General features: G+C 34.0%; 1 protein-coding gene and 1 pseudogene across 1 annotated transcript; both read left to right on the forward strand.

Moving 5' to 3' along the window:
- Positions 1 to 4,725: 4,725 nt before the first annotated feature.
- On the forward strand, positions 4,726 to 5,683 carry LOC136062680 (cytochrome P450 94B3-like). Its single transcript, XM_065762045.1, has one exon. It carries the CDS (start codon positions 4,812 to 4,814, stop codon positions 5,466 to 5,468), a length of 657 nt encoding a protein of 218 aa, XP_065618117.1. The 5' UTR covers positions 4,726 to 4,811; the 3' UTR covers positions 5,469 to 5,683.
- Positions 5,684 to 14,841: 9,158 nt separating this feature from the next.
- The window catches only part of LOC112012671 (putative protein phosphatase 2C 76), a 1,146-nt pseudogene continuing 102 nt past the window's right edge, over positions 14,842 to 15,885 (forward strand).

A 15,885-nucleotide genomic window follows, 5' to 3' on the forward strand; every position in this document is an offset into this window, starting at 1 on the left:
TAAAATTTTTGTTTTTTTTTTTGTTTTTACCCTTAAAATAAAATTGTGAACACCTTTGTTTAAACCCAATTGAAATAAACTTGAAATATGGTCATATTAGTTTTATTTTCATAATATTTTCACAATAAAAGTTAAGTGACAAGTTGTAATTAACTTTTTGTCTAAATCCATAACTGACATCACTTTTTTTTACATACCTTTAACAACTTGCTATCTAGATTTTATTGCGTAAATGTTTTGTCAGTAGCACTACTCTTAAAATTGCTCTTTTGTTAAAAAATAAATAAATATTCTCTCTAGACTCTATCTTACTTTACTGTTGATGGTTGTAGGGTCTCGTTTCTCTACGTAAACCCAAAGACAATTAATTTGTAGAGTATGGGTTGAAGAACTAGAGTGGACAAGGGAGTTTTTCCGCAAAAGACTATCACTTCTTTTTCTTATTTCTTGATCAGCTTCGCCCCCCTTTCATGCCCCGTTTCATACCCTCACCCTCTATTATATAACCACTCTCACTCTCATCCCTACCGTCCACGTGCTCCCCATCCGTGGACGTGCTCAAGTACCTGTCACGTCAGGCAGCTGCTTTTCATCTCTGTGTGAGTGGCGGTAGGTCATGAAACACTGTTCAGGTGTCTTCTCCACATAAATGCGGCCAGAAAAGCTGTTGCAATGCATTGAATACGGTGGCAGCAGCCTTTCCCTCAGATATTTCTTCATCCTTATCGTTTTTGAGTGTGCTTTGAGCTTATCTTGATCAGGTGGGCTCCTCGGACGATCAACCAGGCCTTTCTCCGGCTCAATTAGTCCCCTATCATACCAGGGTAAAACTTCCTTCTCGGACAGGAGATGTCCTCCTCGGACTGGAGACATCCTCCTCGGAAAGCAATGATCCTCTGCCCAGAGGATTCCGCTCCAATCTGGACCTTGCATTCTACTCATCCTTCTCTTCGGATGTGAAACATTCTCTCGTGGGTGTTCGGCCCGTTAATTTGGGCCTGATCCTTTTATCCCCCACAATAGCCCCTCAAAATTTCATTTTTTCCCCGCGAACGGGAAGAAAAAATAAAATTTTGATTTGACACGCGGGAAGGAGTGAATAAAAATAAAAATAACCTAGAATAAAAAAGATTGATAGAGGTAAAAGGTCATGAATGCCCCTGTTTTCACGCGTGAGGCGTAGAGACGCGCGCCTCATTATTATTGCTGCAGGTCTTTCCTTCCCAAAGCAGCGCATCAACCACTTCAGGCGGCTGTGTCCCTCGCATCCAACGGTGGATTATTGATCAGACGGGTAGGGTTTGCCCTCGTAATTCGAGTGAGGTGATTGATGCCGCTCCAGTTGTCCCGTATATAAACCTCCTCGAGCAGTTACTTTTCTTACTTTAAACACTCGCATAGCGTTCAGAACTTCCTCAGAGCTTACCAAGAGTTCTTTCCTTCAAAATTATTTTACGCCCACCCGAATCTTTGCGCTTTCCACTGTCTGGATTCCATCCCAGGCTACATTTTGAGTTAGGGAATTCACTTTACTCACACTAGTGTAAGTCTCGGTGCCTTCTACACCTTTCTCTCCTTCTCGGCTTCCATTCCCCTTCATTAACACTACCCTCCTTATTGTTTCGGTCAATCTTTTATAGAAATGGGCAAATTCCAATATCTCGTCGATAGTCCGGCGTTGATTGAGGAGTTTAAAAGAGTCCACCATATCCCACAGGGGGTGAATCTCAGATATTGCCCCCCGGAGGGGCTATTGCTAACCCGACAAGAAGGAGAGGTCATAATACCTATGATCGCCTTCATTGAAGGGGGAATGACCATTCCCATGGGTCCCGTGACCCTAAACTATCTTCGTAACCATAGGCTCTCTCCCGACCAGTGTGCGCCCAACACTCTTAAGATTTTGGGGGCTTTTGATGCCATAAACGCACAGTTAGGCTTAGGGCTAACTTGGCACGATTTAGTATACTTGTATGAGTGTCGTAGCCAACAAGGGGGGGGGTATTACCTTAAATCCCGCTCCGATATTGTGAGGCTATTCTCCTGCCTTCCCAAGTCCAATAAGGGGATGAAAGACGATTACCTGATCGTCTCGGGCGCGTGGCACGATGGTTTACACTGTCCGACCGAGCCAGGAGAGCCAGGTGTGCCTTCTCGGACTCAGGGTCTCTAACCATAGTCTTAGGGCTTTTTCTTTCAGTAGTTGTTCTTTTCTTTATCCTTGTATCTGATTTATGAACTGACCAGGTGTGTTTGTTTTACAGATAAGACACATACTGCTCCTCGGCTGAGCCTCACCAACGTGCCTGCCCTCAATTATCTGTTACGCTCGAAAATATTCGTCAGCGAGGACGGACAATTAAGATCCGTCCACTTATACTTGGTTACACCCCCAAGAAGGCAGACGTCCAGCCAGTGGGAAACGCGATTACCGAGGGGGATTACAGGTTGCGGAGGATAGACGTTGCTCGGAAAATTTCCTAGCGCCCTACGACCTACCTATAATAGAGGGTGAGGGTATGAAACGGGGCATGGAATGTGGGCGAAGCTGATCAAGAAATAACAAAAGAAGTGATAATCTTTTGCGGAAAAACTCCCTTGTCCACTCTAGTTCTTCAACCCATACTCTACAAATTAATTGTCTTTGGGTTTACGTAGAGAAACGAGACCCTACATATATATATATATATATATTAAATAAAGAATAAATTTAAATTCAATTAAAAAATATAAATTGGAATAATGACATGTAAATTTATAAGGTGGTGCCAAAAAAATATTATGAAGTCAACAAAAAATCAAACTCTTCGAATTTATATTTTTCTTAGAATAAATCTAGGGATTCATCATATACCCAATTTTACAATATATTGAAGTAGTCGACTCTAAGTGGTGGGCACTTTTTAGCTTTCTACCTACCGTTTTTTACATTGACTCACGACTTTTTTCCACCACCTAAAATCGAAAACCTCAATAAGTTGTAAATTTGAGTGGTGGTGTGTTTGTAGTATTGTTGACCTAATTAATCTTTAGGTAAGTAGCATGGTTTAGGATTGGTTGGTGCTAGGGGTAGGAGAGTTACACAAGGCTACATGATAAGAAATCATGAGTTTGAGTAACCATTTGCCCTACCCCTTACCCGTTAGAGTTACAATTTATAATGTGTATAAAATTCTTAGAGATTAAATTTTATAAGGATGTGATGTAAAACCCAAGTTTTACACTCTCTAATCCCAACATACCATATCATCATATTATATATTAAAGAATTGCTAAAACCATATCTAATCAATTCTAATACTCATCTAAGAATTCAACCCAACTAAGAGTTTATTAAGATATTATTAAGTGTGATAGGATATATAGAGTTTTTAAGTAAACAACTAATGTGGTAATCTTTTATTAGATTGTGTAAAATATGAATTTTACGCCCCTCATCTATACCAAATTCAAGCTCTATTTCTTAATATAACACTTTTCATTTTATTTCATTTTTAAATAACCAAAAAAAAAATGTAAAGTGTCAATTATATCCTCAACTTATAATTAATATGTGTAGAATTTTACTTTTTATTTTTTATTCCTTAAAAAGGTAAAATTCTATACATTTTTATTTAATTTTATAGAATTCTAAAATTTTTAAAGTATGAATATATGCTACAATCCCTAATTACTATTGTGGGGGGGAAAAAGCCCAAAGCTACTTAATGGGCCCGGAACTCCCTATTAAGGACTATTGTATTTCCGAGAAGCAATAGGTGGTTGGGTCAGCCCATCTAAAGCAGGAAGCCCAGAAGCAGAGGGGGAGTGTCGTCCGAAGAGGTCACCACTGGTCCGAAGACGTCTTGCTCCTCGGCTACGAAGAGCCTTGATCAAACGAACATGTGGAAGGTCCGACTAATCTTCCTAGCAATCCCAACGGTAATGATAGGTCCTGGGTGGATCCGAAAATGATCAGAATTAAAAAATATCTAAAGGAAAAGCTGCTACCACCGCATTTAATGCACTGCAACAGCTTTTCTGGCCGCATTTATGTGGAGAAGACCCCTGAACAGTGTAATCTCGGCTACCGCCACTCATAAAGAACTAAAGTAGGCACATGACGTGACATGCACTCGAGTAGGTACGCAGATGAAGAACAAGTGGACGATGGAGATGATAGGAGAGGATGCTATATAAAGAAGAAGGGTCCCTGATAATAGAGGACCGAAAAAAAAAGAGGGAAAGAGAGAGAAAAGCTTTACTGTAGCTCTGAATGTTGTAATCACTGTTCACTCAATAAAACACCTCTTCGGACATTCATTCATGGAGTTATCTGAGCATTATTTCATGTCATCCTCACTGCAAGTAATCTAGCCCAGCACTGTCTACTTCATAACCAGCCTAGCTCTTTCGCCAACTCTCTACAAATTCATTGTTCTAGGTTCGTTGGGCCTTTAACCCATATCCTTTGGGCTTGGGCTACAAAAACAAACCCCACAACTATGATTAATATAATGAAAGGTTTTTGTTTTCATTTTTCTAGTTTTTATTCGATACTAAAAACTCCAACGTGATTAGAGTATTCATATCAAGTATCTCAAAAAATATAGCGTTTAACAACTCAAAAACCTATTTTATCAATTTTAACAACCCACTTTACAATTCATCTCACATCAAAGTTTCTATTTTTTTTTTTTTTTTACTATTTCATTATTGTACATGGTCTTGTCTCGGAGATTATACTAACCAAAAGGCAAACCGCGTGTGAAAACCGTGATTTATTGTCACGGTTAGTACTAGCGGGGTACGATGAGCAAGTCATAAGAGACATGGTGATAAGCTTTATCATAGCTGGACGTGACACAACATCTTCAGCCTTGACATGGTTGCTTTGGTTGCTCACTAAGCATAGAAACAAAGAGGAACTCATTGTGAAGGAAGTGAATCATGTATTAGAGAATCAAAAGGCATTGGATTTTGAAGCTTTGAAAGAGTTGAGATTTTTACATGCTTGTTTATGTGAGTCCATGAGGTTGTACCCACCTGTTGCTTGGGATTCTAAGCATGCAGCGACCGATGACATTTTGCCAGACGGCACTAAGGTAAGGAAGGGGGATAGAGTTACTTATTTTCCTTATGGAATGGGGAAGATGGAAGAGCTTTGGGGTAAGGACCGGTTTGAGTTTAAACCGGACCGGTGGTTTGATGAACCGGGTGGTGCAGATATTGGCGGGGAGTTGAAATATGTGAGTCCATACAAGTACCCGGTTTTTCAAGCGGGTCCAAGGGTGTGCATTGGGAAAGAGATGGCTTTTATACAGATGAAGTATGTGGTGGCTGACATATTGAGGCGGTTCGAGATCAAGCCGGTTTTTGAGGTGGATGAACCGGTTTATATCCCTTTGTTTACTGCAGAAATGGCTGGTGGGTTCAAGGTGATGATCAAGAAAAGGAGTGGTTGTTATGATTCCATGACTAGTGCTTAAGATAGATTTTTTTTCTTTTTCTTTTCAAGTGCTTGTGTTTAGAGCTCTTCAACCACTTGGTTAAAGCTTAAGATAGATTATCTTTGAATGGGCATTGATAATTTGATATTACATTCCACTCACTTGTGCTTATTTTCTATGACTAGTAATGTAGGAATGTAAAATACAAATGTCATATTGTTTTGTAATCTATTATGGTTGATTTTTGTATGTAATCTTCATTATGATAAATTATCCATGACTTATTAGTATAATTTTCATTATAGATATAAATTTAATTGTAATATACTATTTATGAATAGAGTATGAGACCAAGAATCTTGTACAATTCAGCTAAATGGTACTTTTTTTATGTCTCCAACAGGTTCAAATGGTTTATTTTCCATTATATAACTATTGAAATCAATAAAAATATTTGACTCTTTTTTGGTAAATATAAACAGTCAAATTAACCAAATTAGATAAAACTTTAAATTCTTTTCTCTCAACTTTTCTTTGTTGCTCTATCTCTTAATCCCAAATCACTACAATGGTAAACTATTAGATCTGCTATATTTTCNGGGGGAAAAAGCCCAAAGCTACTTAATGGGCCCGGAACTCCCTATTAAGGACTATTGTATTTCCGAGAAGCAATAGGTGGTTGGGTCAGCCCATCTAAAGCAGGAAGCCCAGAAGCAGAGGGGGAGTGTCGTCCGAAGAGGTCACCACTGGTCCGAAGACGTCTTGCTCCTCGGCTACGAAGAGCCTTGATCAAACGAACATGTGGAAGGTCCGACTAATCTTCCTAGCAATCCCAACGGTAATGATAGGTCCTGGGTGGATCCGAAAATGATCAGAATTAAAAAATATCTAAAGGAAAAGCTGCTACCACCGCATTTAATGCACTGCAACAGCTTTTCTGGCCGCATTTATGTGGAGAAGACCCCTGAACAGTGTAATCTCGGCTACCGCCACTCATAAAGAACTAAAGTAGGCACATGACGTGACATGCACTCGAGTAGGTACGCAGATGAAGAACAAGTGGACGATGGAGATGATAGGAGAGGATGCTATATAAAGAAGAAGGGTCCCTGATAATAGAGGACCGAAAAAAAAAGAGGGAAAGAGAGAGAAAAGCTTTACTGTAGCTCTGAATGTTGTAATCACTGTTCACTCAATAAAACACCTCTTCGGACATTCATTCATGGAGTTATCTGAGCATTATTTCATGTCATCCTCACTGCAAGTAATCTAGCCCAGCACTGTCTACTTCATAACCAGCCTAGCTCTTTCGCCAACTCTCTACAAATTCATTGTTCTAGGTTCGTTGGGCCTTTAACCCATATCCTTTGGGCTTGGGCTACAAAAACAAACCCCACAACTATGATTAATATAATGAAAGGTTTTTGTTTTCATTTTTCTAGTTTTTATTCGATACTAAAAACTCCAACGTGATTAGAGTATTCATATCAAGTATCTCAAAAAATATAGCGTTTAACAACTCAAAAACCTATTTTATCAATTTTAACAACCCACTTTACAATTCATCTCACATCAAAGTTTCTATTTTTTTTTTTTTTTTACTATTTCATTTATAATAATATATACAACTTGTGGGGTCATAAAGCCCAAAAATATGCGTCCACCTTCTATACTGGGCTTGAAACCCATGACGAGGCCCATAGTTGCATATGAGGAAAGCAATGGTAATCATGGCCACACAGGAAACCGTGCCGAGGACAATCCTGTCCTCCGCTAGCTAAGGTCGAAGCTGATATAAAGAGACTTATTGACAAAAATAGTCTTCCAAAGTACTCCAGGAAAGAATATAAGTACAGCAAGCAAGCACCATGGAGCATGACGGCAGAGCAATTCCAGGAAAAGTCATAGCCTCCACATTAAATGCTCCACAACTAATACTGTGGCCGCATTAAATGTGGAAGTGATACCTGAGCAGTGGCTTTTTAGACTCACAGCTACTACCTAAGAGCTTTGGGAGGAAGGTTGATGTGACAAAGATCAACAACAACAGATTTGACATACACGTGTATGGTGGAGATGAAGGGGGAAAGTAGTATATAAGGAGGAAGGAGCTCTGAGAAAAGGGATCGGAAGTTTAACCAGAGGAACACCATAGCAACCTGAGCTAACTTTGTAACCATTGTCATTATCAGTCAAGAAATAATAAGTGGAAGCTGCTCGGACTAGAGCCGAGGATTGAATTACTTGCCTAAATCCATACTTGTTTTAATTATTCATTCCTTAAATCACCTTCAACTATTGTTACACTCTTTAAAGCCCAATTCTTCTACCTACTCTTTACAAATTTATTGTATTGGGCTTGTTGAGCTTAAGTCCACTTATCCCCAGGGCAAAGTGCTCAAATCTGGCCCTTACACAACTTATTAAAATAATAAAAACAATCACCACAAAAACCAACCACCACAACCAATCACCACAAAATCATTAAAAAATGATAACAAGTTGCTACAGTGAGCTCTCATTTATGGGAGTTCATTGTAGCAAGATGTCAAATTTTTTAGATATGTAATCTTTGATGGAGCATGATTTTTGTGGTTTAAGATGCTAAAAATAGCTTTCGAATAGGTTTGACACCCTTGTTGTGAATGCTTAGGAAGGTATTCGACACCCTCAAATTCAAGTTGAAGAGCCTTGCTAGGTAATAATTATGTGGTCGAGGATACCGTATTAAAAAAAGAAAAAAAAATCTAAAACACCCCCACGACAATTTTGAATTTTTGTTATGGGAGATTTTTTTTTTTTGAGAGATAATTACAATATGCTATTAACCTCGTAGCTCGAACTCTTTTCCCCCTAGACTCCCAAACACTTTGTACATAGGGAGGTGCCAATTCAGCTACAAGGCCTTTGGCTTATGGGAGACAATTTTGAATTTTGATTAACATATAAAAGTAGTTCATTGCATTATATAAGGTAAGTTAGATTCGTATAATTATTGAGAGATGCTACTCTCAACATTTTTACAAAAATCAAGTGGTTATTGTTATTGGTTCAAATTTGAAACTAAACTAAGATACTTTTTTCACACACAATAACAACAGTAACAACTTCCATTTAATTTTTGTAAAAATGTTGTAAATATCATTTCTCTAAATTTAATAGTGGGAGCCACAGTTATGTGAGAGGAGAGAGTACGCATATATAACTACCCGAAATATAAGAGATGGTCATTGATGTGGTGAGTCTAGATGAAAACCAATAAGATGTTCACTATATTAATATTTTATAAAAATATTGTAAAATAGTTTGTGGTTTTAGCATTACTCCTTTTCAAATAAATAGTGAATCCCATCATAAAAATAATTAGTTGGAAAACATGAATTTATTGTGAGATGGAAAACATGCATTTATTGTGATCTAACAGTGAATAATTACTCATTAAAGGTAATAAATTTGCATAATAGTTTCCAATTTCCTTGTATAAATGATTTCCATGTGAACACTCCTTAATCTGTCACGTGATGTGATTTGTGGAAAAAAGTTGCACTAACTTTACCTGTCATTTACTATTATTACACTCACCTTCTTTTAGTTTAAAATAAGATTTTGGTTTCCTCTAAAATGCAAACTATTTATACTGATCTCTAAATAATTGAAAAAAAAGAACTTTTGAATATATATATATATATATATATATATATTTTTTGAATTTCTTATTAATGGGCGTGTGGATGATAGTTTAACTAAATGGTAAAATAGAAAATTTAAAGATTTTTTTAAAATGTTTTTTAGTCATTTATCAGAGGTTAGTATAATTAATTTGCATTTTAAGGGGAGATGAGTGTATTATTCTAAACTAGAGAGGATGTAAGTGTAATAATAAATTATCTCAAAAAAGATTAGTGTAATTTACCTTGTAATTTCTATAAATGAATCCTTTAAAATTGTACTTAATCAATTTATTTGTATTCTAAAAAGAATTTAATTTATTTGCATAAATGTTGTACTTAGAATATGTTAAATCTAGTTTCTCAGAAGAAAAAAAATGTTAAACCCAATTTATTTTTCATCAAAAAGAAAAGAAAAGAATATGTGGAGATATTTTAAAGGTGTGAGCTAGAAGCATAATGGCATGTAGCCTAGTCCTGGTAAAGCTACTATCATAGATTGGGCTTTGTAGCTGGCCAGAGATGAAAATTTTCAAAGTGTTAATATCTTCCAAATAAAAAAAAGATATGTATATGTTCAATTTAAAATTTTTTACGAGGGCCAATGGGTAAATTTTTTAAGATGCACAAAATCCGCTTGGGTAAAATCGCTTTGACTTTCACATAAAAGAGAGCATATATGAGACAAAATAACATTAAAATATACAAACTTAATGGTTTTTTTTTATTAAAACCAAAGTTTTATAGAAAAATGCTGCTTATTATTAATGTGAGTATAAAAGTATAAAAGTAATTTAGTGATGAGTTTAAATTTTAGTATTAAGTTTAAATTAGAATTAGTAATAACTTACTAATCAATAATTTTAGGACAAAGTTTGACTATAAACTTGGTTGTAACGTAAAACTACAACTCCCACTAATTAAAAAATTAACATAATTACATATTTTAAAAATCTAACCGTTGCAAGCATGGAAATATAATATATATATATATATATATAATTTAATGATGGATTTGTCAAAATTTACATTTAATAAAAAAAAAATTAAGTAGAGCTGTAGTCTTAGGCTACAACCAAGTTTGTTGCTAAATTTTGTAAAAAAATTTAAATACCTTTAGGTTAATAAGAAAGCTAACCAATATCTTTAGGACAAAATTTGGTAACAAATTTAGTTAATAGCCTAAAGTTACAACTCTACTCAACATTTTTTTATTGAATGTGAAAAATTCACCATTAATTGGATTCTATTTTCTTCTTATATCCTTCATACTTGCAAAATTTCCAGAAGATCAAAGATCAATAACTATATCATCAATCAAATGTTTGAATTTCAAGGTTTTATAGTTAAATTATTTATAAAAATAAGTTTATAAATTAAATAGTAAATAACATTCAATTGACATAAAATTTGACATATGTGTTAAAATTATAAAGAACATGCAATCCAACAGTTAGATTTTTCAAAATATGTAATTATGTTAATTTTTTTATTGGAAGTTGAAGCCTTAGACTATAACTAAAGTTTTTTTTTTTTTTTTTTGAATCAAGTTACAACCAAGTTTGATTCTAAAAAAAAAAAGTCACAACTATTATTTTTTTATTGGAAGTTGAAGCCTTAGACTATAACTAAAGTTTTTTTTTTTTTTTTTTGAATCAAGTTACAACCAAGTTTGATTCTAAAAAAAAAAAGTCACAACTATCTTTGTAACCAAACTATATTCTATGTTTATTATGTGATGAAAGGAAATATACCATCTTGACCTATGAATTTCTTTAGATATGAGATTATCATTTTTTTATTATTGGAAGTTGTAACCTTAGGTTAAAACCAAGTATGCGTGTGTGTGTGTGTGTGTGTATAAAATCAAGTTACAACTAAGTTTCTTCTCAAAAAAAGTTATAACTAAGTTTGTAACTAAACTTTGCTCTATGTTTATTAAGTGATGAACAGCGATATATCATCCTAACCTATGTATCTCTTTAGACATGAGATTTTCATATAATTTATAAAAATATTATAAAATAGTTTGTAACCTATGTATCAACAGTTTGTATCATATACCATCCTAACCTATGTATTAACAGTCTGTAAAAATATTGTAAAATAATTTGTGACTGTAACATTACTCTTGAACTTAATAATTCTTTCATGATGAATATTTTAAAATTAAATTAGCCTTATTAATCCGAATGGAAAGATAGCCAAACAACCAAAACTTTCCTCATGGTTTCCAATTGTATTCTTGCTACCTAATTTTACCAACTTTGGCAACCTGCCAAAATTGGCGCAAAAGTAACGTTTGATATAAATAGAGTTCTTGCCATATTATCAACTTTTCAACATTGAAACCAGGAAAGAAAATTATATGCTCCTTTTCAAACATATCTTCATACCATTCTTTGCTAAAATTATAAATAACCACAGCAAATCCAAACCCAGATTAAATTGTATTCCACATCAATGACCATCTCTTATTTTCGGGTAGTTATATATGCGTACTCTCTCCTCTCACATAACTGTGGCTCCCACTATTAAATTTAGAGAAATGATATGTTTACAACATTTTTACAATAAATTATAAATGGTAAGTTGTTACTAGTTGTTATTGCTGGGGTAAAAAAGTAATCTTAGTATTAGTTTCAAATTTGAACCAATAACAATTAACCATCTATGATTTGTTGTAAAATTGTTGAAGATGTAGCATCTCTCTTAAATTTATGGTGAGATTTACAATTCATGTGAGAGAAGAGAATACATATTTATAGTACTCCCGAAGTATTCAATAATTTTTCCTTCTTTTCTTATAGTCATTTTGCACCAAAACGCATAGGGTCCATGAGAAAAATGATTTTAAGGGTTAACCATTAATGCAATAATTTTGCTAAAGAGTTTTAGGGTGTGTTTGGATACCGCTTATTTTGCTGAAACTGAAAACTTATTACTAAAAGTACTATAGATAAAGGTAAAAATTAGTTGAAATAATACAGTGAGACCTATGAATAATACCAAAAAGTACCGTGGAGCACATGAATAGTACTAAAAATTGCATGAATAGTACAAGAGACCCATCATTTTTTCAGCAAAATGCAAAAAAATTTCATCGTAACGCATTCCAGACGCGCTTAATGGGTCTTTAAATTTGAAATAAATTGATTCCCTAAAAAGTACTGTGGAGCACATGAATAGTACTAAAAATTGCATGAACAGTACAAGGGACCCATCATTTTTTTAGCAAAATGCAAAAAATTTTCATTGTAACGCATTCCAGACGCGCTTAATGGGTCTTTAAATTTGAAATAAATTGATTCTCTAAAAAAAAATAAAATTCTAAAAACAGTTGTACCAAAAAGTACCGTGGAGCACATGAATAGTACTAAAAATTGCATGAACAATACAAGGGACCCATCATTTTTTCAGCCAAATGAAAAAAATTTTCATCGTAATGCATTCCAGACGCGCTTAATGGGTCTTTAAATTTGAAATAAATTGATTCTCTAAAAAAAAAAAATTTCTGAAAACAGCTGTACCGCTAAAGTTAAAATTTGAAATATAGATTTTAATGCACTACTATTTAATGTAAATATGGATATTTAACGCACTATTTAATGTAAATATAGATATTTAATGCACTATTTAATGTAAACATAGATTTTTAATGCACTATTTAATGTAATTTTTCAAGCACTTAAATGATAAAGAGCTTTTTAATTATATAAACTCTATATTGGAATTGGAAAACTCTGCTATAAAAACTCTACAATTGAGAATTTGTTTGGTACACCATTTTAAACACATGTTTTCAATTTTTAGATAATATTACACGTATTTCTACACACTTTTTTACCCAGATGTTTTTCCAAAAAAACTGAGAACTATTTTTTAAACACAGTATCAAACGAACCCTGAAAAATCTACCACTCGTATACACAACACTGGAAACAATGAATAGTCCTTTTCTACAACTAAATAAGGCAGATTGAAAACATGGATCCTTGAATAGTAGCACAATTTTTAATTATTTAGTATGACAATTATGTAATGCTTCATTTGAAGGAGACTAAACCACTTGTTCATATCAATTATTAAGCCTTTGGAGTAATATTATTTTTGCTAGTTGTTCATATCATTTTATTTCAGTATCTAATTATAAATGAGAAATGCTAAAGAGTGCCTTAGGGCACTGGTTAATAATCTATTTTATGAAAGTTTTGATACCATTTTTATGGGAAATGAAAAAAGCTGTCAAAATATTATTTACTTTTTTTTATTTCCCATAAAAACTTTCTTTAAATGGATTATTAATCATACCCTAAGGACAATCGTTAGCATTTCCATTATAAATCACATTTTTGGGGACATCATTCCACTGAAATATATATATATATATATATTTTAAAGAAGGGGTAAGTGACTAAATATAACTTTTTTTTAGTCAAGTTTATAGTATGTCTTTGTATTTGAACTACATTCCCTCTCTATTGTATGTTCGTTTCTCAATGAAAAAAAGAAAAGAATATGTAGAACTATCACTCTAAACTTATCTTTTCTTATGTTTGGGTTTCTCGAATGCTAGCAAAAAGTATTGTACTGCACAATCAGTGCTAAACCTGCAATCCCATTATTAATAATTTTTTTGGTAGAAGCCATTATTAATAATACACTATATCATTTATCTAAAAAAATAATACACTATATCATGTATAATATTGTTCAAAGTTCATATGAAATCATTTCTTTTAACCATTGCGTACGCTGTGGCCGATTTGGCCATACAATCCAAACAATTAGGACCTTAGCACATTTGTTCCTTTAATATATGGTTCAGATCTCAAAATCCAAATTCATTCCCTAAAAGCTCACATGACCATATGTTGTAATATAATTATCAACATGCTCATCAATATGTTACACATGAAAACATATATTAGAATCTTCACAGCGCATATTCTGGTTTTGATGTTCTCCAAGATACGCAAAATCTGCCATAATCTTTTTCTTTCAGTATCTAATTCTTAATCACATTTTTTTGGGACACCCATTCACATGGAAATTGTAAAGTTGCATTCTTCTACTGCAAAAGATACTCCCATATCAAAGTTTGTGTGGTTCAAAGTTCAAACAGTTGTCAAAAAGATGAGAAAATATGAGTATGATTTGGTTAATAAAAATTAGTTGGATTATATGTGGTCGATAATTAAAGCTGGTTGAACTGACATCCCTTTCATTTTCATACTCATATTACTTTCATGCTTATCTGAAATGATGTATCCTTTGCAGTTTTTAGAGCAGTCACGTTTGATATCCAAAAAAAAAAAAAAAAAAAAATTTTATTGGTAGTTTTATTTTTTTTTTTTCATTCGTGTATGAAGGCAAATTTGAAGGTTTAAAATCCTTTGTTTTTTTTTTTTTTTTCTTGTATACTGTTTTATCTTTATGCAAGTGTTTGGTGGAAAAGTTTTTCTGAACGTGAGTGGGATCTCTCCACTGGATCTCTTCAAAATAAGACTGTGAACTGCCAGTTTGCCACATTTTAGGACATAGGGAACAAGAGGATGTGATCTTGATATGAAGATACCACATTTAGTTACTCTTTCTCTCTTTCCTCACTCTTGAAATAACCCTTTTTACTTTAGGGCTGGTTTTATGGTATGTTCACATTCAAAAAATTTCAGATGTAAAAAAAAAAAAAAAAAAAAAAAAAGAGAGAGGGAGAGGGTAATAATATAAATTTAATATGAATCCAATAACAGGACACTCAAAGTAAGGTTTCATATCATGAAGAAACACTGCTTTAGAAGCATCACATCTTAAACTGACAAAAAACATTAGATGTCTATATTGATGTGGACAAGTTATTGTTTGAAGCTTGACTTGGATGCAGGCAAAAATGGGCTTGGGGAGGGTACAGTTGGTGTTATGGCAGTATTTGATGGTCATATTGGTGAGGAAGCTAGTGAAATGGCTTCAAAACTTTTGCTGTATTACTTTTACATGCATGCTTTATTCAATACCTCCGACCTAATGGAACAGTATGAGGGCGTACATATAACTGAGGATGAAATAACACATTTGGAAGTATTAAAGGAAGCATTGTTGAGGACAATTCGTGACATTGATTTCAAATTCTCTCAGGCAAGTAGAATTCGTTCACTTCTAGTACTCTTAACTAGTTTTCTTCACATATTGATCTATGTTCTGCTATATGCATTCAGAAGGCTTTTGAAAAGAGGATTTTCTCAGGATCCACTGCCACTGTAGCTCTTCTTGTTGACAGGAAGATTTTAATTGCCAATGTTGGTGACTCAAAGGCCCTTTTATGCAAAAAGAAAATCCAATCTGGTTAGGGTACTGGTTCTCTGATATCTCCCTTTTTTTGTTAAGTAGTGATATTGATTATTGACTCTTTAACCAGTTACATCCAGAAGATAATTGATCCTAACGAATGTTTAAAGGTTTAGCTGATTTGAGTTGAAATTAGTTGTGTCTACTAGATATGTGCTAAGATGATAATGAGTTCCTTCTCTCAATGCTTTTACCTGAAATAGGACTTTCTTAAGCATTAGTTGTACACTTGTACATTAAGTAAAGGAGTATAAAATTTCACCTTATTTAACCTAATAATTGAATATCTATATGTTTACATGAAAATGACAAGTAACTTGACAGCCAGTCTTTCAGTTACTGAACTAATAGAAGATCATAGTCCAGGTAGAGATGATGAAGGAGCTCGAATTGAAGCAGTTGGTGGTATCGTTGTCACTCTTTGGGGTAAGCCTTGCATCAAT

The sequence above is a fragment of the Quercus suber genome, unplaced genomic scaffold (genome assembly GCF_002906115.3).
Source record: "Quercus suber isolate HL8 unplaced genomic scaffold, Cork oak 2.0 scaffold_439, whole genome shotgun sequence".
Lineage (NCBI taxonomy): Eukaryota > Viridiplantae > Streptophyta > Magnoliopsida > Fagales > Fagaceae > Quercus > Quercus suber.

Excerpts from the sequence above, each read along its gene's own strand:
- LOC136062680 (XM_065762045.1), top strand. The coding sequence starts at position 4,812 with ATGGTGATAAGCTTTATCATAGCTGGACGTGACACAACATCTTCAGCC.